The sequence below is a fragment of the Ceratotherium simum genome, chromosome 18, assembly GCF_057802395.1.
Source record: "Ceratotherium simum simum isolate JZ-2026a chromosome 18, ASM5780239v1, whole genome shotgun sequence".
In the NCBI taxonomy this organism is placed as follows: Eukaryota; Metazoa; Chordata; class Mammalia; order Perissodactyla; family Rhinocerotidae; genus Ceratotherium; species Ceratotherium simum.
Window position 1 is genome coordinate 20429188 of NC_141917.1, and position 26751 is coordinate 20455938.

Consider the following 26751-nt stretch of genomic DNA (forward strand, 5'->3'; position numbering starts at 1 on the left):
TTTTTGTATGCAACTCTTTTTATGATGCTAACACTGCCTATATTTCCATTCTCATCTCGCTCCAACCCTAGGATCCAGTCATGTCAAATCACACCCATTTCTCTGAATGCCACCTTTGTTCATCCTGTCCCCCCTAACAAAAATGTTCTCCCTCTCAATGCCCCTTGTTTTCCTGCCTGGAAAACTCTTAGATAATTTTCTGTTTCCTGATGCCCTTACATCTGAAGAGTTTATCATTTTATGATTTGGGCTTTAATTAACAATTATAGCATGAATGTTATTGCATCATTCTCCAATTGTATGTGCATACAAAAGTTTATATACATATGTATATATATGTATATATGTACATATATGTGTATATATACTTATATTTCTGCATATATATATTTAACCTATATCTACATACAAAAGCAAACAAGAAAAAGAGTGAGAGACACAATGTGTATGAGAGAAACCCCAATGCAATAAAATAAAGGTGTATGTATGTGTGTTTGTGAGAAAGAGAGAGTTTGTGTCTATATGACCTTTCAAAATGCAAACCACTTATGGATGTATCCTGTATTTTATTTCTCACCGTAAGACTATTAGTTTATTGTTATTTCCTAGCATATTTCCTACCACATATAGGGCTTCAGTTAGTGTTTAATAAATTAAGGAATACTTTAATAACATTATTTCTTTGTAATTTTTACAAATTATAAATATTGGGAAGATGGGGGAGAATCCTACAAATATTTGAGGGTATTTTCCTGGTCACAGTAAAAATCACAGCTATGTCTAACCAACATAAATTGTAGAACAGTGCTTTTGAATATAAGAATATTCAATTTTTTTCTAGATAATAAAAAAGGGAAAAAGAGACATTTTTAATTTCATTCCTTTCTTTCTCATGCTAAGGTATCTTCCTTGGGACATACCTGACTGCTGCTCTAGTTGAAATGTGCCTGATAAGTTTAAAATATGCAGATCAGCCTAGGGCCTACATTACCTTAGAATCCCCAGTAGAGGAGAGGTTGACTCTATTTACAAAGTGAAAATCAGCACTTATTAAATCAAACCTCTTCTGTACCAGGCAGGGATTATGGAAGTCTCACAGCTCACTGAATGTACGTGTCTTAAATCCCTGTGTATATCATATAGACATTTCCTTGAAAGACCTTGTCGCATGCAAACTTGTTTACTTATCTGACCAAGCAGTATGAGGATCCCAGCAAAGGAATCAGTTGTCTTTGGTTCTTAGGTATTGCAAAAGCACTAACCAATAAAGGTTTGATTTTCCTGTGTATGTATCAAAGTGTACAGACATTTTAAGAATTCAGTGTGACCTACCTGAAGTTGTCCCTATATTCTATATACAAGTAGTGAATCACGGCATTAACTAAAGGCAGGATGCACCAGGGAAGACAAAGAGAGTCTTTGATGTACCAATTTCTTTCTTGGTGTAGTGGTTAGAAGCATGCATTTTTGAATCAATGAATCTGGGTCCCCAACTTGGCTTTTATTTATTTTCTGGCTGTAGAACCATGGACAAGTGACTTAAATTTATGTTTCAGTTATTTTTTTTAACTAACAAAAAGGAATAAACAATTATATTATGCAAGGTGAAAATTAAACGAGTTATTTATATTTTATAGTGTTTAGTACAAGCTTTCATACTGTGCCTATTACTATTATTTTTATACTGATGTTTTATTTTATTTAAATTGAGGCAAACCAGATAATCCATATTTATGTAATTGAATGGGCTAAATAAAGTCAGTAGCCAATCAAGATCATTCAGGGAAAACAAACAAACATAGACATGAAATCTCTTTTAGGCTCTGAATTCTAGAATTGCTTACTCTTGCTTCTGAATTGGCTGTAGTTGTATAAAATCTTTAGATATAATTTGATGGGAAATATAAAGAGATGGTATCAAAATATTCAGGAAATTAGAGTCTCATTAAGTTTATTTGCACACCAAAAATGTGCCATCACCTATAATTTATCTTAATAAAATCTTTCCTATAAGTGAGAAATTCTTTGTTAATTTTCAGAACTTATAACCAAATGGTGAAGAATTGATTTTTGTTACTATTCTCAATAACTCATGGCAAAAAATACAGTAGACAACAATAAATTTACTCTTTTGAGTTCACTTGAGATAGATCTGGAAGCTTACATAAAAATATTATATCAAATTCTCATAAATTTGATATTGATTACCTACATACATACTATGCTGAAACTCATCTTAAGAGGGTCAAAGATAAATAAATACAAATACGACCATCACTCAATCGTACGATATTTTGTTTGCAGTTTATAAATTTTTTGCCCCTCATAAAGTCTCAGCTCAGCTGACATTATGTAAATATACTTGTTACTGGTCCCTGACTTCCACTTGTCCACCTAAGCTGGGCAAACGTGTCTGTGACTCAATGCCAAGTAGACCAGAGGCATGGTTCTGAGAGCTGGGTTTCTCAGGAACCCATATCCACTGTCAAGCAGAATGTGAAAATAGTCTACTCTCTGTCTTTTGTCTCTGTGATAGAATGTGTGAGAAAGTACTTAAATGTGAATAAAGAGCTGTGATCTTGAACTGTGTTCTAGAGTTGGATCATTTGTGGGTTGGAACATTTTGCCTGATCTCAGATGCTTAGTTTCCTTCCTTCTTCTTGAGTCCTAGAGACATACTGTCCCATCCAAGAACTAGAGCCAAGTCCCAGGCACCAGCTGGTTAGCTGGGACCCTGGCCATCTGCATAAGTGCTTTTGTAAACTTTTTCTCCAGGCCTGGACCTTCCTTCCTGATGTCTATTTTTTTCTTTTTTCTTTTTTGGAATGGATTTGAGAGTCTTATCATATAGCATTCTCTGCTGTAATAAGGCAAAGATACCAGGACTAGCCTGGCCTCTGCAGATCAGATATCTCTTAATCACCGACTCTGGTCTGGATGAAAATCAGTATTCTGACATTTTCCCAGAGTGGTTTAAAAAAAGGCCATTTGGGCACAAATCCTATTGTGCCGGATGATTTTTACCAAGCCCTACAATGATCAGGTTCCAGTAATTAATCTTTTCATAGACCTTTGCCACGGAGCACATCTTGTTTTTCTAATTTTAGGGAAAGAAGGAAGGAAATGTGGTGAAGGAGACTAAAACATTCAAGTGGCAATACGAAGTAGTTTCATTTAAGGTGAGGAAGTGTGACGTTTTTCTCTGTTAGCAAAATTCAAGGACCATGGAATGACTGGCTGGAGAGCAGGAAAATTTGCTCTGGAGTCTTCATTCATGGAAGTGTTCATTTGTTCATATGAGGTAAGTGCATCATTTTGTTTTGGTCATCAAGCTTATAGGTCTCTCCAGGCTTAAGGTACTTTTATTTAATCTTTGGTTGGCCATAAAAGAACAGCTGCACAGCATCAGAGCAAGGAAAACAATAAGATCAGAAACAATAGATACTCTCCTTGAGAAGGAAAAGAGAAGGAGAGGAAATCCATATGTATTGAGAACCTAGTTTATGTTACAGTTACTACTGAAGATATTTTATCTATGTGACCTTATTTCTTAATTGTAACACTATAAGTATTGCGTATGTAGGAACTGAGCTCTATAGAAGCCAAATTGCCTAATTTTATGCATTTTCAGGTTTTGAAATTATTCAGGCCTCCTCAGAGAAGCCTCCCCTATTCATCCTTCCTAAATGGGCACCCCTGTCATCCTCTAGTCCTTTAACTGGTTTATGTTCTTCGCACTTAGCGCACGACTAGATGTCTTATTATATACTCACGTGGTTATCACTTTACTGTCTACACCTTCAACCAGAAGCTCAGGTCCCTTATTGGCTACTGTAGCCTAACTCCTGCTTAGAGCCTGGGATATAGAAGGCTCTCGAAAATTGTCTACTGATCCATTCTTAATCCAGGATTTCTTTTTAACTACTACAGTATATTCCTTTTCTATTGTATTTTCTTGTTTATCTCAGCTTCTTAAAGTGCAAGCATTATTTTGATCCTCTTCTGTCTTTCTTTTATTGCTCAACTTATTATCTTTCAGCTTCTTCCAAATGATTTCTACTAAAACCAATTGGGAAAGATTATCCACAATTACCCCCATTATGTCAATTCTAGTAGCTGCCATCCAGTGCTGGTTTTATTGGACTTCTTCAAAGCAATTTTCATTTTTGTTCTTTCCATCCTTTATTATTCTGTTTCTTTTTAGAATTATAAAGTTATACAAATATATAAAAAATAGAAAATATAGAAAAGCAAACATTAAAAGCATCTATTATTTCATCACTAAAGAGAGCGTTCTGCTCTCATTGCTTTGAAGCACGTCCTTTACCATTTTCTTTTTTTCCTGCGCAGAATATGCTCTTTCATAAATTGTAACTTTGCTAATTTCCAACTTCATGAACTCACTTTCTTTTCCTATCCTTATGTCTTATAGTAGTTTTAAGAAAGGAGTTAATCGAAAGATAAGGTCTCTGAAAAAAGCTTCTACTGTAGAGGATGCACTCATCCACTAACCCCCATATTTGGATAAGTGCTGTTCCTCTGTACGCCCACCGCATTCTGTGCATAGTTCCTTTACCACACTTATCATCTCATATTGAAACATTCTCTCCCCTGCTAGACAATAAGCCACTCATAACTAGGAATCAAGACTTATTAATCTTCATGTGCTTAATTGCAAACACAGTGCTTGTCACTGGAAGGTAAGCAATAGATTTTTTTCTTCACTCATTGTTTTTAAAATTAAATCACTTGAAACGACCCAAGATTCTGAAATAATTTCAACAGAGACATCTTTTTAGAGTAAAAAATACAATTTAATATCTATAGCAAAAGAGCAGAAAATACTTTAGAACTCAGTTTTCTGGTGTACCTCAGCCTCTAATCCATTGCTTCTCTTTTAGAATCATACTAAGGTGCACATGTTATACTAATGTTCACACATTTATATACCTCTAAAACCAGAAGACCATAATGATAACTTAGGCCAGGCACACAGTTATGTGTTTGTTAATTGCAAGAATAATTTACTATTGCCAATGTTCCTGTGAGTGCAGAACTCTCTCATCTAATCTCCCACCAACCTCCTTCTTGTTTGGTATGATCCAGCCACACTGGTCTTCAGTTCTTGACATAATACCATTCAATTTCCAACCTCAGGCTTTCTCACATGCTTTTCTCTCTGCTTGGAGGATTTTCCCATCTCTTAGTATGGGTGGGTCTACTCTGTTTAAAAGTGTTCCAGTGAAATATCACCTCTTGAATGAGACCTTCCCGTCTCCCCCCCGTCCCCCCATCACATAAATATTCCTCTTTTTATTCAGGACTGAACCGATACTTTGTATGTATACAGTGTTTTTACTTATGTATGATCTGCCTCGCCTGTTTTAATGAAAGGTCATAGGGACAAAAAGCAGGGCCATTTTTTTTTTTTTTGCAAAGTTCATTTATCTCATTTCTAAAATAGTATTCTCAATAAATAATTTTAGTTAAATGAATTTATGATTTCACTTGAACAGATCCTCATATAACATATCAATTTCTCAACCTCAGCACTGTTGACATTTTGAGCCAGGTAATTCTTCACCATGTGAATTTTAAGGAGGTTTAGCGGCATTCCTAGCTTAGGCCCACTAGATGCCAGTAGCACCCACCAGTGGAGATAAGCCAAAAATATCTCAAGATGTTGCCAAATGTCCTCTAGGGGGAAAAACTGTCCCTGACTGAGAACCATTGTTATAGATCCATACAATGAAAGAAGCTAAACAATGAAGCGGGGCATCTGAGTTTTCATCCCTCCCTGTCTTCTTCAAATGACTGATATTTTTATCTTCCACAGATGCAGCATATGGGGAAATGTTGCATTTAGATCAGGCAATCTGCCTAGAAGTTTAAGTTCTGGTCCTACTTTTACAATATTGACTAATAGTAACAATAGAGCAGTATTTGAACAAATCAACATTATTGAACACATAGATACACCAGTGCCAGCCAGTGAGTCAAGTGTTTCAGAGATATTAAATTATCCAGTCTTATACCACTCCATGGGTTATGCACTGCTATCCTGTTTTACTGAAAGGCATGGAAAAATAGAGAGGTCAGTTTAATTGATCAAGGTGAAAAAGCTACCAAATGAAGAAGAGCATTGGGACTCATGTAAAATACCTCCAGCTGTTCCATGGCAGCCACTAGCCAAGCCACTAACCCTCAGGCAGCGATTGACTGGAAATGTGGTTAGTCTGAACTGAGACTTGATGGAACTGGAAAATACTTGATGTAAGTGGGTATTTCAAAGAATTATGGGAAAAAAAGAATATAAAATATCTGAATAAGCTTTATATTGATATATTGATGATATGTATAAAGGATAGTATTGGGTTAAAGAACGTATAGGATTAAAATAAATGTTTCCTGCTTCTTTTAACTTTTTTAATATGGCTGATAGAAAATTTAAACTTAAATACATGGCACACATTTTTGGTTTGGATTATATTTCTATTAGGCAGCATTGGTTTGTTCTCTTTATCAATTCCACTCTGAACCTCCTTTACTTTTTCTGTACATTGGGTATAATAATAATAACAATTGGTCTTTGCAGGTTAGTTGTGAGTTTTCAGTGGTGTGCTACATCTGAAAGTCTTCACAACCTGTGGAACTCTCTCCAAACTTTGGCTATTCAATGAAATGATATTAGAAATTAAAAACTAGTTTTCTGGATGTTAGATGACTTAGACTATCAAGCAACTTTCTAATTGCCGTGACTGAGTGTTCCCAATAGTAAGATATGGTTGCAAATAGTCATAGCAGAAAAGATAATTGAGAAAATAAAAATCCGTAAATTATGTTTCCATCTATAATTAAAAAATAATGAGACAAGATACAGGATGCTCTAAACTTCCTCTAAATGTATTGTGTTGGACATCTGGACTTGGATATGGATTTCCACCCACCTCTGCCACTACTTACAGTTTAGCCTTAACGCCCGTAACCTTTGTTTTCTCGTTTGTAGAATGGAGATCATAATACTGATCTGAATGATTGTTATGATTTAAATAAAGTAGGGCAATAAATAACTTGGTACAGTGTCCAACAAAACTGCCATTCAGAAAATATAAGTTTCAGTGCTGCTTCTTTTTGTTATTATCATTACATCATTATTATTATTATTACTATCATTATTAAGTCTAGGCTTGTGTAATATTCCTACCAGATTCCAATCACAAATTCTGAGTTAACAAAAGGAAAGGAAATAATTATTGAATGAATTAATAAAGGTGTTAGATGAAAAAATAATAAACTGAATTTTCATTGGACATTATTGTCTTTTGAATGTCTAATTTTTCCACTTAATTAGAACGTATTAATTTTCTTATTGAAGGCATCATTTTTAAATGGACTGCATTTTAGACACGTGTATATATGTACTTGAGCATTTAAAATATAATACTCCTCTTAATGGACATTTACTATTGATAAGATATTTTTTTCAGGAATATTTTTGCTCATTGTGGATTTTGCGATTAATCATTTATTCCCCCGGATTTGCATCTTTATTCTCCTGGTAACAAGCTCACACTAAGAGGTGGTCAGAAATACATATAAAATGTGAAATTTAAATTTTAATGTAACTAGGTATGTCTTTAGGCCTGTTCTAAAAGAACTATAAAGGACTATTATTGGTTTTCTTTTCCCCGCCAATGCTTAAAGGTAACCTGGAGCTGAAACCTGATTATTTGAAAAGAGCATAAATGAACACTCTTCTCTTTGTGTTTTGGGCCAAACACCACAATAGCAGACCTGAGGGGCATGTACCGTAAATATCTAACAAAAGAATCATCACAAATACATCAGCACGTGATTAGCCTGCTCAAGAAAATTCTATCTGAATTGTATCGTCTTTCCACACACATGATTTTAAACAAGTCAATTCAAATCATGCACTATTAATAATCAAAGTTAGATAAAAATAGCATAGAAAAGAGGTAAAATGCTTTTAAACAGTCAAAATAATATTCAATTCTTAGACCATAATTTCTTCTGCATAATAGTCTTTAATGTAAAGATATAAATAACATAGAAAGCTATATTTTAGTACTTTATCACAAAGGTATTTAAGCCAAAAACTAACTAAAATTGGGAGATCACTTTAGAAGTTAATATATAGCAAATGCTAAAAATTAAGGACATAGATCATACTCAAGCTTGCATTTTATGTCACATTCCTAGCAACATGAAATTTTATCTTGAAGCATAGGATCTTTAAGATTAGCAGGAAATTGGCTGAGTCTTGAGAGTGTCCATTAAGACCTAATATCATCGTCTCTAGCTGCATGTCTACCAATCTGTGTAAGAAAGGAGAATACATACATGTATTATATAGTCAGAAGCTAACAGTTCTTAACCTATTTTGAAAATCTGAAGGGTTAATTTCATAGAACAAAATACATCTATAAATAGACCAGGAATACAAAATGTTTTAGTATGATGGCCATTCCAAACACAGAGTTATTAAATGCCAACTTGACATGGTGATATTAAGTGCCAAATCTGATTAGTTTGTAAGATTCTCCCTATGTAGCTCTGCTTGGCTAATTCCTTATAATATGACAAATCAGATTTTTTTATTGAACAATTTTACCCTCAAATTAGGATCTTCTCTATTAAATTCTAAGTGGAAATAAACATACTCATTGTAGATGTATGAGTTAGTTTGTTTTCCAGTAAAACATTATTTCCTTTTGCTAACTGAAAGAAATAGCTCTTAGATTACAATCATAAATGTAGAGCATATATATATACAGAGAAGTTTTTTGTTCACAGATCCCCCGTCTCCCAATGAAATATGACTGAAATATTTAATTTTTATCTTTTAATAACAGTGAATTCATCCACATATACCTTTCTTTTTCATTTTGGTAGCACATTTTCAACATGTTTTAAGTTAAATGATCATTTGCTTTTTTCTTTTGTTACTCTAAAGCTTTTGCCCTATAGAAAGACCAGGAAATGCAGCTTACTCTGGGGGAAGCGTGGCGGGTTGTCATTGACGTCTGTCAGCGTGATGTTCACCGTGGTGGTCCCTGATAAGCCTCCCATCTGGCCGCCCATGTCTTTAGCCTGGATTACCACTTGGTATTGCTCCCTGTTTTCTCTGTTCATGTTTGGTAAAGCCGTCCTGATGATACCTTGAGAAAATATAAAAATTTTGTTATCATTAAAATCTCAATTATCAGTTGATTAAACCCATAAATTGTATATCTAAAGTAGTGATTTTTGAAAGACAAAATATGTTTGCTATTAATCTTTATTGTCTAGAAATTGTAAAAGTGATTCGATGTAAATATTTCACTATTTGTGTTGTTTTTCTATTTCCTAAAGAACACCATATGTGCTCTACAGTGACTTAAACCCATATGTCAAAACATAGAACAGGTAGACTTCCATAAGCTGATTCAGTCATTCATCTATGAGTTCTTAAATCTTTAAGTGTGGCATCATCACTCTTCTGTGAGTATTAATGTTAAGGTTTTGTTCTTATTTCCTGCCTTTTTTCTACTTAAAAAGATCATAAAGACTTTTAAATTAACAAACACCAATTCATGATTCCTGACCTGTTTCAGGCTCCACAGAGAAATACGGCTGCCCTTGAAGTATGCTGTAAATGACTCGGGCGCTGTTCCCATAGGAAGGGTCATCGGCATCTGTAGCGGTGACTTGCACCACAGAGGTACCTGAAGTATCCAAATTCAGCTTAGTTCTGCACAGTACCAGAAGGAGGAGCAAAAGCACTGGTTTTCATGGAAGACGTGAATGATTTTTGGCTTTAATAATGACCTCTTAAAGAAACATTTACATATAATTTAGATGAAAATCACATACATACTGTTATTATAGGTAAACTCTGATTTCCACTACATATATACATAGCCAACAGATGTAGTCTATGCACACAATAGATAATGCTACAGTGTATCAGGTTATAATAAACGCGGTCACTTTACAAATGCTCAGGTTTGATACTTAAATTCATTTTCACATAATAGATTTGTTTTGTGTAAAGGGCATATCTAATCACAAAGGAGTAAGTATGCTCTTCTTTCCCCCTCTCCACTAATTAACTATAAAAATAATTAACATCTGCTCTAGAATACAATTTTATGAATAGATTAAATTCTAAATTTAGAAACAATCCAGGATGATCCCAAGTTGCATGAACTATTAAAAGCTATTTAATAAAGTTCAAGATATTTAGAAGGGCTTTATAATAAGGTGATTGCCAAAAGTCTTTGGGATTTAGTGAAGTAAATATTAAATAATAATCCTAGAACAATGCTTTTGAGAAATGCAGAGTTGAAAATTTGCTATTATAACTGTTACAAGAAAAAAAAGTATCAGAATTGTTTCATCGGTCTATATAACTACTCCCACATTTGAGAAATGCATCTATTCTACTAAATCTAAATACATATTTCTAAAAATGTTATCCCTGTTTCCTGATGTTTAATTTTCTGTCATTCTCCATTTAATAAAAAAATTAAAGCAGTCTTAACTTTCTTTGCTTACAAATACGTCTATTTATTTACTCTGCAAAGGGAAATTCCATTTTCTTGAATGTTATACTTCTAGTTTTTTAATGCTTTATGTCTTACAGAAAGTTACACAATTTAAGTTTTTAATTCTGTATCTATATGTGATTAGCTGTAGATTTTAAACTGGTTTATATGAATAAGAGATTTATACTGGCAGAGTTTTATATATAATGAAAGGATGTTTTTAAATGATGTTATAATGAAAGAATGTTTTTAAATATTTAATATGAGAGAAGCAGATAATCTAATCAATTTCATCATTCTTATTATCTAGATAATTCAGACAAACTCTTTAGGCAAATTATGACTAGAGAATATATGCAAAGATTCCATATTATGTCTATGGTGTTCCAAATGTACTTATATTTGGGGTCAAAATTTTACACAGCTGTCATCTAAATCCATGTGATGAAGAATTATATTTTCATAGTTTTCTACTATGTTCAATAGTATCTTCTTGGATTTTTGAGGAAAGTGTCTACTTATTTGTATTGTAAAGATTTACAAATCCATCGGAAGTGAAAAATGCATTCATCCTTTTTGTTCCTGATTCATTTCCTAAATGAGGTAATTAACATATATACTCTTAGTAGGGAATCAAAGATGATTTCAATTAACTGATCACAAAATTTTATGAATTTCTTGATAATTATTTTTCATACTTTTTGATTACCATCATGAATGTTGTACACAAACTTACCTACAACGGACATTTCAGGCACACTAGCTGTATAAATTTCCTCTGGGAACGTTGGCTCGTTGTCATTGATATCATGGATTTTGATCACAAACTCAGACTCTGGTTCTACTGGTCTCAAAGTTCTTCTGTTAATAGCTTGTGCACGTAGAGTATAAAAGGCCTTTTCTTCCCTATCAATTCTTCTTGTGGCATGAATGTCACCTGTTTTTTCATCAATAATGAAAAGAGTACCAGCTCCGTCTCCAGATAAAATATATTTGAGTGATCCATCTCCTTTATCTTGGTCTGAATGAAGCTAGGGGAAATAAAAAAGAGCATATCCATGATAATGTCTAAAAGTACATAATGCTGGAAGAATTCAAAGAAGGTCTCTCATGTCCCATCACTCAATAATGGGGTCACTTATCTTAGTTCTTGAAATGAGAGTTGAATAAGTATGATTGCACTCTTCTATATACTTTAAACAATAGGACTAGCCTTTCACACATCAGTGTGATTTTTTTTGTCCAAATGGAAAAAAGTAACAAAAAAAACCAAACACAGCTCCCGTCTTTGCTTTGCTTGGTAAATAACCATTTTCATAGGCAAATAATTCCTGACAAAGACATAAGTCATCAGTCTTGACATGCTGGTGTAAACATTGCTTCTCTCATCTATTTCTGTGAGTGGAAAACTCTTTTACTTTCGTATTATGCAGGAAATTCATCTCCTATAAACTTATGATTTGTTATTGCATTTCCATTGGGGTATTAATGATATCTTAAGAACCGTGAGACAGGCAAAGTTATATGAGACACAGCTCCTATATGAGAAACACTATGCATCACTTTTTGGCTTATACAAAAGACAGTGCCTGCCCCACAAGTATTTGTGGGGCTCAGAGTAAGAGTACAAATAGATGTCTATATAACACTTGACTATATATTTTAAAGTTATAAATCAAGTTAATAAACTATAAAATAAAATACGTTCTATCTAGCCTCCTACCTTGTCAAGTCTGTCTTCTTAACAACCTCAAACAACAAGTTCTGTGAAGGAACAAGGCAATGTAGGGCAAGTCTGTTTCTTGCCCCCTTGCCTATGCCCACAACTCTAATCTTCCAGAATCCAAGTCATCACATCAAAGAGCATACATTCATGTGGACATCTCAGCCCAGTGCACACCCCAACCCAGTGCAAATGCTAGCCCAGGAGCCCATGTGTCATGGTAAAATTCCATTTATGTTGTCTTTTAATAGAGGCCTATTGGGCCAGCCCTCAGGGTTAAGGGTGCGTGTAACAGTGGGTGAGTCTGGCTTTTGGGTGATTGACCTGGAGAAGAGACCCTCCTTGGACCTAGAAGCAAGCTCAGGAATTTTTTGGCAAGGAATAATGGGTCCCAAGTAGCTTCACTATGGTCTGGAAATGGATGTGTGGGTTCCAGATGTGAATATCCCCTGCCTCCCATGGAATTCTTACCCTGAAGGGAGGAGCTTAGCCATTGGAGGAACAGAGCGTGGCTTTGTAAAACACAAGGATTGTAAGTTTTTATTTAATTATACCACCCAACCAATAAACATTTTCTATGTTATGATCACAGTTTTATTATTTGCAATAAGATATTATGCTTTTAAAATTTTTATTTTGTTTTTAATTAGATAAGAAATACAAAAACAATGCGTAGATTTTCTAAATTTCTACAAAGCATTTATTATAACTTAGATATCATTACCAACATGTTTTCTTTTTAATGTTCATATAAAAGGTATTCATAAACCAGAACAGGCACACCAACCTGTAGCCTAGAGAATTAAAAATTGGAGACAATAGCGTTCAATTATGCAAAAAATTGTAGAGAGTTCTATATTTATCTAAGTAGGTTTTATTTTTGCTCTTTAGACTACTTGCACCTACAAACATTTTCATCTAATTATGTCTAGAAATATTAAATTGATGATTTTCTATTTAAAGAAAATTTTGTTTCTTTTTCTTTATGGGAGCTTATGTCAATGAACTTGACTGTGAAACATTTTTATATGGACATCAAAACTGTTTAAATTAAATAAATATTTAAACACACACACATATGCCTAATATATTGTATCACTGGTTATTGTTGGGTCTTCAAAAGCAGTCTATTTTTTGGTTAACTGTTTGTAGTAATTAGCATTTAGCCATCAAATTTAGATCAAACTCCATTTTTCTGATTTCTGGACAAATAACTCATTATTATAGATATAATGGATAAAGAAAACCCCAAACGGATATGTACTTTGGAGAAAAAGATAAAGAAGTCAGGTAACAAATAGTTTTTCACTACATTTTTAGCTATTCATAAACAACAAAGTAAGGTTGAAAAACTCAAGAAATATCTGCTTTTAACTAAAAAGCTCTCAGAAGTAACATAAGACTGTGTTGTCCAGGGAACCTCTCTCAAAAAGTCACAAGATTGATGCTTTTTAGTAATTGAAAATGCACATAGTTGCCGGGAAACTTTCCAATTATATTAATGTGCAACACAGTGGCAATTTTCCAAATGGCAGATATAAGCGTTACATATTTCTTGTTCTGTCTGGGAATCAAAATAATTCAAGAAAAGATTATTGATATTATCAATCATTTGATCAGATAACTGTGGATTGCAATAGGCAGTTATGACATTTATTGTCTATTCATTCAACAATTTTAATTGAGAAATATTTCTTGGGGCCGGCCCGGTGGCGCAAGCGGTTGGGTGCGCGCGCTCCGCTGCGGCGGCCCGGGGTTCGCTGGTTCGGATCCCGGGCGCGCACCGACGCACTGCTTTGGCAAGCCATGCTGTGGCGGCGTCCCATATAAAGTGGAGGAGGATGGGCACGGATGTTAGCCCAGGGCCGTCTTCCTCGGCAAAAAAAGAGGAGGATTGGCGGATGTTAGCACAGGGCTGATCTCCTCACAAAAAAAAAAAGAAATATTTCTTTACTCTCATAAGAATCAGGTACTTCTAAAAGTAAATCAACAATTCCATTCTAGTTCTATAGAAGATTCGAACATTGTGTGTAATGAAAATTCACAGGACAGCCCCTAAACTAGCCCACAGGAATGAGTGAGGATTTCCCTAAGCATATAACACCTAAACTACTGATAAAGAATGAGTAGAAGTTTAAATCTGGGAAATTTTTTGCATTTTACAAATTTTGCATCTCATAAAGAATGCTGGATGAATATAGAACACAGATTCAAGGTGAAGAAGGATATAAGGCAAGCTGGGAATCATTAAGAACGTTCTGTTATTCTAATCAGTTGGACATGTAGAAAACTTGCTAGTATGTTGAGATTTTAATTTTTATAAAGCTCAGTTCTGGAATATGAATCACAGCAGCATTCTTACCTTCACTTATACTACAGAGAGTGAAAATTAAATCTTGTAATTGGACCACATACTGTGGGAGTTTCTATTGGATTAGAAAATTGAACATGGTAGCAGGGAATCAAAGAGATGAGGGTTGGAAGTCAGACTGTGGTTGTGAGAATCAGAAATGAAGAGATTTCTACCTTCTCCAATGGGAATATAATTAAGAGAAACAAATTAGGCCTACAAATTTGTAAGTGTTGGTCTTGAGAAGCCAGACTTATAAGAAATCTTTCTTGAATCATTAGAGCTTGCATAAAAGAAAAAAAGTACCTTCTTTTCTTACAAAGGGAAACAACTGAACACTAATACTAGAATAAATGACCAAAATGACCGTATCTGAGGGCTTGACTTTAGCTTATGTTTATGGAAATATTATTTAAATAAACATATTTAAGAACTAGACAAGTAAAGAAACTATAACAGATATTTACTATATCGATGCATTTCTAGAGCTCCTGAGACTTGGGGAGTTGCTTCCTCCCCCAGAGGAAACTGATGGGAAACAAGAGATAATTAATAACAGGTACATTGATGATGATGATTTCCTAACAGTTACAGAAAGAGACCAATGGATGAAGTTCTTTAATTATAGTTTCCCGCCTAAGCTCCCCCTCTTCCTTCTTAAAGTTCTCTGTATTATGTTAATTATCTCTTCCTTTTCATACTTTTTCCACCCTTACTTACCCTGGCATTGTATTTCTCTCTCATTCCTTGTGTGTATGATAGAATTTTATTTCACATTCCACCTCATTTACAAAGTAATGATCAGGCAAGGGTTAGTTCTTAAAACTGTAGCTTTCTCATTACTTTTCCTTTTTTTACTTGGATCTTAGATATCAATACTCGGATTTATTAAAAATTTAATTGAACAAAATTAATTGTTTATGTTACTGAGAAGTGGGATTATGGATCGTGTGCCGAATAACTTATAGCATCTACTTTGAAATAACTTTTCTATTGATTTGACCTTGTGCTATTTTATTATGTGAGACATTAAGTTTTCTTTAAACATAGAAAAAATGTCAGAGTATTGTGGCTTTAGTTCCTCAGTAACACCTGTTCTCCGGTGTGAAACATTTGTGCCACAAATCTTTGAGAAGAATTTTATGTTAATACTGACCTTTTCTTTCCTTGAGGAAAGCCTATTAAAAATTCAGAACCTGCTGTGTTCCTTGTAAATTCACAAGCAGATAAAGGACATGGCAAGACGCATGACAATTAAGAAAAATAGAACAACTGAGACTGTGCTGCATATTAAAAGTCATTTTCCTATTATTTAACTTTTTTATTTAGATGTGCTTAATTATAACTCATTTTCTCATATTGAGTAGATTAATAATTAAAACTAAACAATTCATTAAATTTAAAGAAATATTTTAATGAAAAATTATTTAATGAAGGCCTGGTAATTTTAAATGTGGCAGGTTTCTGATGATTTTGTAACATTTCATGTAAAGCATCATCTTAAGATATTTGTGTAAAACAAAGTTTGTAAGCTAAAAGGGGTCTTGTGGCTTATCTAGTTTAAGGCCATCTTTTTTTTTTGAGGAAGAAACTGAAATCCAATCAATTTTTTATCATACAGATGTTAAATTAAGATAACACTTCAGGATAGGTGCTATGTTGGTGGAACATTTACCTCTTAATATCAATTCATTTTTATTTTTCAGTTCCTCATATTAAATGAGGAAATACCATAAAAAGCAATCAAAGTATTTATTTACAAAGTACAGGAAATTTAAGTAATTTGTTACCAGAAGGATAACTGATAAAAGATTTTACCTTATATTTTCACCCTTGGCTGGAAGAAAAATAAAGAGCATGTTTTAAAAAGTGAAGAACCATATTTGTCAATACTGCCAGTACAAGTCTGATTACTAGTTCAGAGGAATTTATATTGTTGTGTCGGCTTCTTTTTCATTCAGAATATTGATACCTTTACGCATATTGGTAATTGTTGGTATTTGATTCCATTGCAAAAATTGGGAAAAGACAATAGAGAAAATGAGAATTATATCTGTAGATTTATATTAGAATTTTTTTATAATGGTTAGACTAGTTCTTTAAAGGATAAATTTTGATGAATGAATCACAGGGACTATAACATTTACTGTCTGAGTTTGACAACTTCTCATTTTTGTGTGTGTGTACTCATTAACTTTTAAATTTGAGATATTTTTGAATAGATTTTCTAATGTACAGTGATAATTTTATGCCTGCTCTTCTTTCAAACAGCCAATGTATGCTATATTTGTTTTAAAAAATCCAGAATATGGCAAATACACTATGCTATTCTGGTAGCATCATCATTAGCATTTTGCTCTAATTGCTCTAGTGAGTAACATAATATCAAATGGAAAATGAGGCACTGAATCAAATAACTTTAAATTTGCATCCAATGAAAAAATACTAGTGAAGATGGCGCAACATCAGAAAGCAGATGACAGCAGGCTAAAGCAAGTAAACACAATCTGGTCAGAAATAAATAAGTAGTTACTCATTTTGTTGAGACTGGGGGAAAAAGGGGAGGGGGTGGTAAAATTTGAATTGAAGTAGGTAAACCTTACAGAGGAAGACTGGGCATTATTTTAATATTAGTGATATACGAAAATATTGACCAATTTCTAAGAATCCCAATGAAACAATTTTTCCATCAAGAATGGAAATGGGGAGGAGAAATAAATGGAATGGATTGTAAAAACAATTATAATAACTTAAAAATACTCCATATATATGATTTGGATCAATGAATACTTTTCTGAACAATTTCTGGGACCAGAGGCAACCATAGAGGATTAAATGATGGATGGACAATGATGTCTACATAGCTTAGGTTCTGGGAAAAAAATTAAGTGATTTATTTTCCACATTTGAGAGGGTTCTCTAGAGATCTCCTCCAGGAGGAAAAATCCCAGTGGGGTCTGGCTTCAATAACTAGGGATTCCTTTTCCCATTTGGTCTTCCAAGAGTGCAGCTTGTTGAAACTTGGCCTTGTGAGTATGGGCCGCCCCGACTGGTAAATCTAACCTAAGATCATTCTGGAGTTTTGAAGCCTCTTTTTGAAGCCATTAGGAATTACTCAAGACAGATTTCTTTGTAAAGAGTGCTATAAAATTCAAGAAAACATCTCCTGCTAGAATTGCTGCTAACTCATGTCTTGAAGTGTCTCAACTAGGGTACATTTCTTTGCCAGTACTGTAACGAGACCCAGATCACATTGAAGGCATTTATTTAAGTTTTTCATAGACATACTTTTACAGGGCATTCCCTGCTTCAAGACCTTAAATGGTGTGTATGACATACAGTAGACACATTCTTTCTAATGTATTAGTTTATCCTTTCTAAAGAAAGTTATTGGGAAATGTTGTAGACAAGGTTCATAGTCTTTTAGAAGCCTGGCATCTTCCTTCTTATAGTTTTGAAATTCACTAAATTATGCAAAGTATCCCCTTGTGGTGTGAAAATGACATTGCACATTTTACCCCGTATTTTTCCCCACAACTTGAAGAAGTCTTCTTAAGCATCTTGGATTTATAATATAGAAATATATGTAAATATATGCCCAAAAAGTTTTTAAGTAAAAGTAAAATATTTAAAACCAAGAGATTCATCTTTGATTAATAAGGTGAAAAGAAATTAGAGAAGAGTTAATAAAGGCCTATCACTTCTTTTCAATGGACTACACAGGGAGCTGAGAATCTCTCCTCCTTCCTTTTCACCAAGAAAGCTGTGATGATAGGAGGTGTGAAAGGAAGGAGAGGGCTGGGGATAGGTATTCACGGAAGGAGGTTATTTAAATAAGTATTTCTTGAATTGGATTGAACTAAACTAAATTGAAGAGTGTGATGAGAATTCCAGGTGTGGTATTTTAGGTTTGGAGATTCTGGAGTTCTGGAGATTTTGCCACAGAGGCAGTATTTGAAGCTGTTGGGTTTCTAAGGCTTGTAAAGATGCTTTTATCTTTAAAGCTATAGAGTGACAAGTATATGATTGGATGCCCAAAGGAGAGGGACCAGGCAGCTGCTTGCTGCCTCTAGGGTCTATGGTCAAAGAGGGGAAAAACGAAAAGAGGTTGGGATCTCTACATTTATTGGATGTTTTGAGGCACCGACTGAAATGAGAATCTAAAGAAGTGCTATGGATGCCATCCTAGGAAAAACATTACCTATACGTATATGTGCATGTGTGTGTACAAAATACAAAAACTATGCTACATGCAGTACCAGGGAGTACAAATATCCCCTGACACCAAAGAGCACTAAATAAAAAATTCCTATTATAGGTTGACTTTCTATGTTTTTCCACAAAGAAGGGAATTGAGAAATCAAAGTAGATGTTCTCCTCAGGAAAGGGGATTGCTCATTTGGCTGAGAGACATTCATATCTTCATCAAATGAAGAAAATTAGTCCCCAAATTTATCAGACAATACCATGCCTCTATAACTTGTCTCTTTCCTCACTACCTTGATTATCTACCCTGCAAATTCTTACTCATCTTGAAAGATCCTATTTTTATGCCTTATCTCCTATATGAAGCACTTTTTCAAACTCATGTAAGGGTGAATTAACCTCTCTTTCTTTTGTGCCCCAGTTATAATTTGTGTGTGTCTGTATGAATGTATATATATAAAATATAAAATTATATGTGTATATACACACATAAAATATATATAATATAAAATTACATATATGTGTATATATATAAAATTTTATAACACCTGTACAAATTTTGAACTATTATTTTTATATGTCTTATGGAACTACAAACATATTTATTTTGAGGATAAGAACCAAGTTTTCAGGGCCGGCCCGGTGGCGCAAGCAGTTAAGTGCACGTGCTCCACTGTGGCAGGGTTCGCCGGTTCGGATCCTGGGAGTGCACCATCATACCACTTGTCAGGCCATACTGTGGCGGCATCCCATATAAAGTGGAGGAAGATGGGCATGGATGTTAGCCCAGGGCCAGTCTTCTCAGCAAAAAAAGAGGAGGATTGGCAGATGTTAGCTCAGGGCCAATCTTCCTCACAAAAAAAAAAAAAAAGAAAGAAAGAACCAAGTTTTCTATTCTTTTGGACTCCTAACATTTCACGGTACATAATACAGAATTATTTATCTGTAGAAGGAAATGGATATCAGAGTCAAATGTCACAGACCTGAGGAATAAAGAGCTCATTTTGTGTTGTTTCTTTGGAAAGGCTGAATATTCTGAATGGAGGGAAATGGAATTAGAAGTCCATAATGAAAAGTGGGAATCTGCAATTACGTTATAAGTATAAATGTATGTAAAGAAAATCTTATTCTTCATATTGAAAAAGATTGGGGCTGTAAGTTATATAGAAATTCCAGTTAACCATAGGATTGGATCAGTGGAATATGATATATACATAGATCGCCAGGGGACAAATCTAAATTTTTCAATCAAGAACCAGGGATAGAAATGCAAATCCAAATTTGTCTCTGAAATCGTATGATAAGTCATCATAGACATCTGCAATTTACCTTAAGAGTAGGATAAGGTAGTTCAGTAATAATAATAGGACAACATTCCCACTGACAACATAAAGAACAGCCAGACAGATTACAAAAACATTCATATTGCCAAGGCCAAGTTGCTCTGTAAACAACAGGAACTGAATGAACTAAAATCTGGGGGGGGGGGGGATTGTTCAAAGGTGAACTTGTCACTGAGTACCTGCCTGAAAAACTCAAAGAAGGTTTTGGAAGCACTTAATTCTTTCTCAAAGGTGTTTTTTAGTTATGTTAAGAGATGCAATCACCAACCACCCTGAGCCAGTCCAAACCCCACCACAAGAGTGACGCCTGTGCAGATGGCCTGAGAAGTGTCCAAGAGTCACCTTTTTTCATTTTAATGTTAAGATCTCCACCCCAGGAGGATCCTAGGCCTTATTACCATAACATGCGACATATGTGGAAGCATGTTTTCAACCTGTGCCTGTGTGAGCGAATACCCACCTCTATGTGTGATAATGAAACCTCTCTTTTGAATATTCATTCTCCATCTGAAATAAAAGGTTCCTGTTTCTCCCTTGTTTAGGAGCCACAGATTTCAAAGCGATTCCCTGTGGGTTCTTTATTTGCTGCAAATAAATTTTACTTTGTGTGACAACTACTTCTGGTGAAGGCTTTGATTTCAACGCAGCAAGAAGTGAACCGACTTTGGTTCAGTAACAAAATTTCGTGACCATGAAGGGACTTCTGTCCCTCTGAGGTTCCAGTCCTCTGGTCACCTGGTCAATGGACAGAGCAGCGGGCTGCATCAGCACGCTTAGGCTAACCCATTCACTCTACTGGAGGTTGAGGGGTGGATCTCAAAAGGAGGACTCCCTTCTTGGTGCTTGTGCTGCTGGCATGATGTCACTGCCCCATGGGGAGACCCAGCAGCTGCACTGAGTGCTTTGCTCAAGGATCTCTTGACGGACACAAGTGGTGCTGACCCCAAGACACAGCTATAAGAGTTAAGTTGTTCTCACAAAGTCTGTTTAAGCCTGGCTTATAGAATTGAGGGATTGCATGACCTGGCCATTGGGAGGTCTAAAAGCTTTGGGTCTGGCATAATGGGAGCAATTCAACCCTTGACTTGTCTTTCCTGAACGTTCAAGTCCTGGAGTGACAAGGTATGCATTTGAGGCCCCTCTGGAGTCACTGAGTCAGTTGTTTGTGGGTGTGAAGCCCCTCTGGAGTCAATGAGTCTATCTTTTTGGTTGGGGATGCTTGACATTGACCTTGTTTCTCTATAGTCTGGCTTTTTGGACTCCTAGGTCCCCCGCTTTTCCTTGCCTTCTTTACTGGCAGTCCCTGGGTGAAACCCAGCTTCCACCAGTTTTATTTTCCCTTTCATTCTCTGCTAAAGGACTTCCACTGGTCTCCTTTCCCTCCCACAACACCTCCTCAGGTCTCAGTGAGCTACTTTTGTCTCTTTAGTCATCTACTTATGGGATTTGGCCAACAAAAGGGAGGACCTCTTCCTGGGCCTTTTTCCCAGTCAACAGAAGATCTTGCAACTTAGCTCGTTTTTTTCTTAAAGCGAGAAATTCAGTCTGAAATCTTATACCTTAGTCAGGCCTCTCCAGACCCTCTGCCCAGTCCACTTCTTTGTCACTGTCTGGGGGGAGCAGGAATTCTAGAGGTGTCCCTTATAGACAGCTCTCAAGCCCTGGTACTTGACCTTCTAACATCCTCTTGGACATCCAAACATCAGCTCTTACTTGGCTTGGGTCTGGTTTCAGGCTACTAGAGTGCTAAATCTCTGGGCAAAATCTTGTGGCATCTGTATCACCACTAACCATTATATGTTGCCTCTGGGAGGCTGGAAACAGACCATAAGAAAAGATTCTAGAATATGGGGATGGGGCAAGCTCCATCCCAGAGAAGAGCCCATTGGGCTGCATATTACAGAACTGGAAGGCCTTCAGGTATTCCCCATTGATCCAAAAGCAGTTGATCCTTTTATGTAACACAGTCTGGCTGCAATATTCAATGGAGGATGGGGAAAAATGGGCCAAATATGGGACCCTAAATTTTAACACCATACTACAATTGGATCTATTTTGCAAAAGAACCAAGAAATGAGAAGAAATCCCCTATGTTCAGTGCTGCATGGCACTATATCAAAATTAAGAGTTACAAAGAAAATGTAAAATTTGAAAATTAAAGATTGGACCTAAGACTTTGAAAATACTTCCCTTATAACAAGATCTTTCTGATGAGGAGGACATGATCCTCCAAGTCAGGAAAGATGGGGCTAAGGAAAGCCACCCCAGAGTCCACCCTACTCACACACTCCAGCTTTGGTGCCACCATCAGGCCAACTGGTGACCCCCGAGAAATCTATTCAGACTGCATCCCCACTCAAGCTGGAGGCTGTAACCCCAACGTCCCTAACCTCAGTGGATTCAAGGCCAAACCCTTTACTATCCCCACCAAGCAATCCCCCTACATGGAATTTGACTCTCCAACAACCAAAGACACTTTACTCTCCTCTTCCAGGTAGTACAACTAGATTAGGAACCAGTTACAAAACTGGGATATATCCCCTGAGACAGCTGCCTGATGCCGAGGTGATACTTATTAATGTTCACGTCCCCCTTTCCACCTCTGATTTGTACATTTGGAAAGTACACACTAAATGATTGAGGGCTGACCCAGAGCAATTCATAAACCTGACAAAGGGAATCTTCTCCACACATAATCCAACCTGAGAAGATATTCAAAGCCTGTTAACTACCCTCCTCACAGCCAAGGAAAAGTTAGCTGTTCTGTTAAAAACTGGGGAACAAGCAGATAAAGAACGTGACTGAGGATGAGACATTCACAGGTCTAGTGAACAGGCTGTGCCAGGGACTGACCCTGGATGGCATCCTAATGACCCTGATGATCAAGAAAAGTTAGGACATTTTTGGGGTCTGCTCTTGAGAGCCACGTAAATGGTAAGCTAGCCACCCATTAACCAGTCTAAATTAAGAGAGATCCAACAAGGCCCTGAGGAAAGCACCTCTGCCTTTTTACAGAGGCTTCAGGACTGCTTCGAACAATATAAAAATTGGATCCCTGAAGCCCAGGGCAATACATTGGTTCTTAATACCTATTTCATATCTCAAAGTGATCCAGATATCTGTAGGAAACTCCAGAAGTTGGCTATAGGTCCTGATACTAATTTTGCATAGCTAGTAGAGGCTTCATTTAGAGTGTTCAACAACTGGCATGTAACTGAGGATGAAAAAGAAGATAAAAAGATGAAAAGCCAACCTGCCCTGCTAGCTGTAGCTCTCCACTCTACTCAAGGTAACCTGAGGGAAAGGAGGAAGACACCATGGGTGAGTATTCCTGGCCCCCACCAAGGGACCAGAAGGCCACTAACAAAGTTGGGGGCTAACCAGTGCATGTACTGCAAACAGGAAGGACATTGGCAGTGGGATTGTCCAAACCATCCCCATAGAGGCAGGGGATTGAACAAGACCGAGCCGTGGCAACTTCCCTAGACTATACATGAGATGTGATGGGGCTGTGGGGCTCCTCAGTTGGCTCTGGGCAACCAAATCCTCATCTCCCCTGAGGAGCCCCAGGTGACATTAACAGTGGGAGGAGAGCATGTTGAATTCTTGCTCAATACTAGAGCTACATTCTCAGTGCTGAATACCCAAAAGGGAAACCTTTCAAAAAGAAAGTGTGACATAAAAGGAGTATCAGGAAAAGGAAACACCAAAAGGTTTCTGGAGCCCTTGACCTGTGAAATAGGGTAAAAAATGCTGAAGCATTCTTTTCTGTATGTACCAGAATGCTCTGTTCCCCTTCTAGGGAGGGATATACTAAGTTAGGGGCCTCAGGAGACTGGGAACAAGATAAAGTAGAGATCAAAGTCCCTAAAAGTTGGGGAGTTGAGCTCATGGCCCTATTGCAAGATACACCAGCATTTTAGAAGGAAGAGATTCCCCCAAATGTTTTAAGTTGAGTTTACTCAAAAGTATGGGCACAAGGACAGGCTAGGTGAGCAGCCAGTGCCATACCAGTAAAGGTAAAATTGAAGCAGATAGATCACTGGCCCCAGGTAAAACAATACTCCTTGAAGCCAGAAGTTATAGGAAGAATCCTTCCTGTAATCAATAGGCTTTTATAACATATTGATCAGGCCATGTAGATCCCCATGGAATACTCCCATTTTACCCATTAAAAAGCCAGGAATAGGGGAATGTAGATTTGTCAACAAGGCTGTCCAAGACATACATCCTGTAGTGCCTAATCCATACACTCTGCTAGTTATCCTCCCTGGGGACAGTAGGTTCTATACAGTGCTGGAATTAAAAGATGCTTTGTTCTGCATCCCATTGGATCCCGAGTCCCAGGAGATATTTGCCTTTGAATGGGAGGATCCAGACTCCCACCAGAAGCAATGGTACTGTTGGACCGTCCTATCCCAAGGGTTCAAAAACTCCCCTACTATCTTCAGGGAAATCCTGGGCCAAGATTAAGGGAATTAAAATTTGAACAGAGTACTGTGTTATAGTTTGTGGATAGAATCCTAATAGCCTGCCCTACTAAGGGAATATCTGATAAAAACACTGTAATTATGTTGAACTTCTTAGCCAGTAAGGGATATAAAGTGTCTAAGGAGAAGTCACAAATATCTAAAGAGACTGTAAAGTATTTGGGGTTTGTCATTTCAAAAGGGCAATGCAGCCATTCTCAAGAGAGAAAAATGATAATATGTCAACTTGCTCCACCAAAAACTCAGGTAGCTGTAAGGATTGTTGGGGATGGCTGGCTTTTGCCACATTTGGATCCCTAACTTTGGGTTAACTGTCAAGCCTCTTTATGATAAACTACAAGGGCCAGAAATGGACCCCTTTGAATGGGATAAGCTATGTGACCAAGCTTTAAATAAGATTAAAAATTTGCTAATGGAAGCACCTGCACTGGCCTTACCAGACCTGAGCAAAATGTTTGACCTATGTGTTCATGAAAGCCAGGGAATAGCTACAGGAGGGGTAACACAAATGTTGAGACCCTTAAAAAGAGCGGTAGTCTATTTCTCAAAGAAGCTAGAGACCGTGGTGAAAGGATGGCCCCCATGCTTAAGAGCTATAACTGCCACCTGCCTCTTAATCAAGGAAGCAGAAAAACTGACTATGGGCCCATCCATGATGGGGTGGACTCCCCATTAAATCTCTAGCCTGCTAGAGACCAAAGGACATCCATGGCTATCCCAGAATAGAATACTACAATATCAAGCTATGCTGCTAGATTCCCCTCATGTTTCTTTAAAACCCTGTCATACTCTAAACCCAGCTACCCCACTCCTTGATTCCAGTGGGCCTAGTACGCTTGCCTACCCAGAAGTGATTGATCAGGTTTCCTCTAGCCACAGAAATCTCTGGAGCGAACTATTACATAATGTAGAGGAAGTATGGTTTGTAGATGGGAGTAGCTTCATGAATAACGGACAAAGAAGAGCAGATTATGCAGCAGTGTCCCTGCATGCAACTGCAGAAGCCAAGGGGCTGACACCAGGCACCTTGGCTCAAAAAGCAGAAATAATTTCATTAACTAGAGCTTTGGAATTGGGAAAGGAAAAAATAATAACAATATACACAGACTCTAAGTATGCTTTCTCTGTAATTCACGCTTATGGAGCCATTTGGAAAGAAAAAGTACATCTTAACATTAGCAGTAAAGAAATTAAACATAGGCCAGAGATTCTTAAACTGTTAGAAGTGGTACAGGACCCCAATGAAGTAGGTGTAGTCCATTGTAAAGGCCACCACGGGGGAGAATGAGAGGCCATAAAAGGAAATAACTTGGCAGTGGCAGCTGCAAAAAGGGCTGCTATATCAGGAGATCTTCTCCGATTACCATTAATTCCCACTTTACCCTTCTATGAATTTACACTAGTGTATTCCCCTCATGAAGTAAAGGAAGCCACTACAAAGTGTTACCAGTTGTCTCCAATAGTTAAGGGCCAGATGATAAACCAACGACGGAAGATTTGGGTCCCCAAACAAACAGCTTAGGGCCTCCTTAAGAGTGCTCACGATTCTAACCATTATGGAAAAGATCTATCTTAAATCTACGGCTGACGAAGGTCATAAGCACCCCAGGTATAAAAGAAATTATTGAAAAAATAACTGAACGATGTGTTTATTACCAGAGGAACAATGTACAAACCAGACCTCCTGTACCTCCCCTGGCCAAAGCAACTCAAATTCAGGGAACTTTGCCAGGGGAAGACTGGCAAGTTGATTTTACTGTTATGCCTACAGCCCCTGGAGGGATACAAATACCTCTTGGTGTTTATGGATACATTTACTGGATTGATTGAAGCCTTTCCTTGTAGGTCGGAAAGGGCGAATGAGGTAACAAAGCTATTGTTAAAAGAGATAATTCCCCATTTTGGGTTGCCTACATCAATTCAAAGTAACAATGTGGCAGACTTTATATCAAAGATAACCTCTGAAGTAGCCAGGGTTCTACAAATTAAATGGAGGCTACATGCTCCATGGAAACTACAATCATCTGGAAAAACTGAGTGGGCCAATCAAACTTTAAAGAAAATCTTGTCTAAGCTGTGCCAAGAGATG

General features: G+C 36.5%; 1 protein-coding gene across 2 annotated transcripts in view; it reads right to left on the bottom strand.

Moving 5' to 3' along the window:
* CDH10 (cadherin 10) overlaps window positions 1-26751 on the bottom strand; it is a 177586-nt gene that overhangs the window by 39111 nt on the left and 111724 nt on the right. Inside the window, exons 3-5 of one of the 2 annotated variants that reach the window (XM_014781554.2) lie at window positions 11287-11581; window positions 9609-9728; window positions 9015-9182 (exon numbers count right to left, since the gene is read on the bottom strand). In XM_014781554.2, the coding sequence (XP_014637040.1) occupies window positions 9015-9182; window positions 9609-9728; window positions 11287-11581 (583 nt within the window). Of the gene's footprint in view, window positions 1-9014; window positions 9183-9608; window positions 9755-11286; window positions 11582-26751 lie in introns of those variants that run through there. The other variant, XM_087443162.1, reaches the window with a different exon arrangement.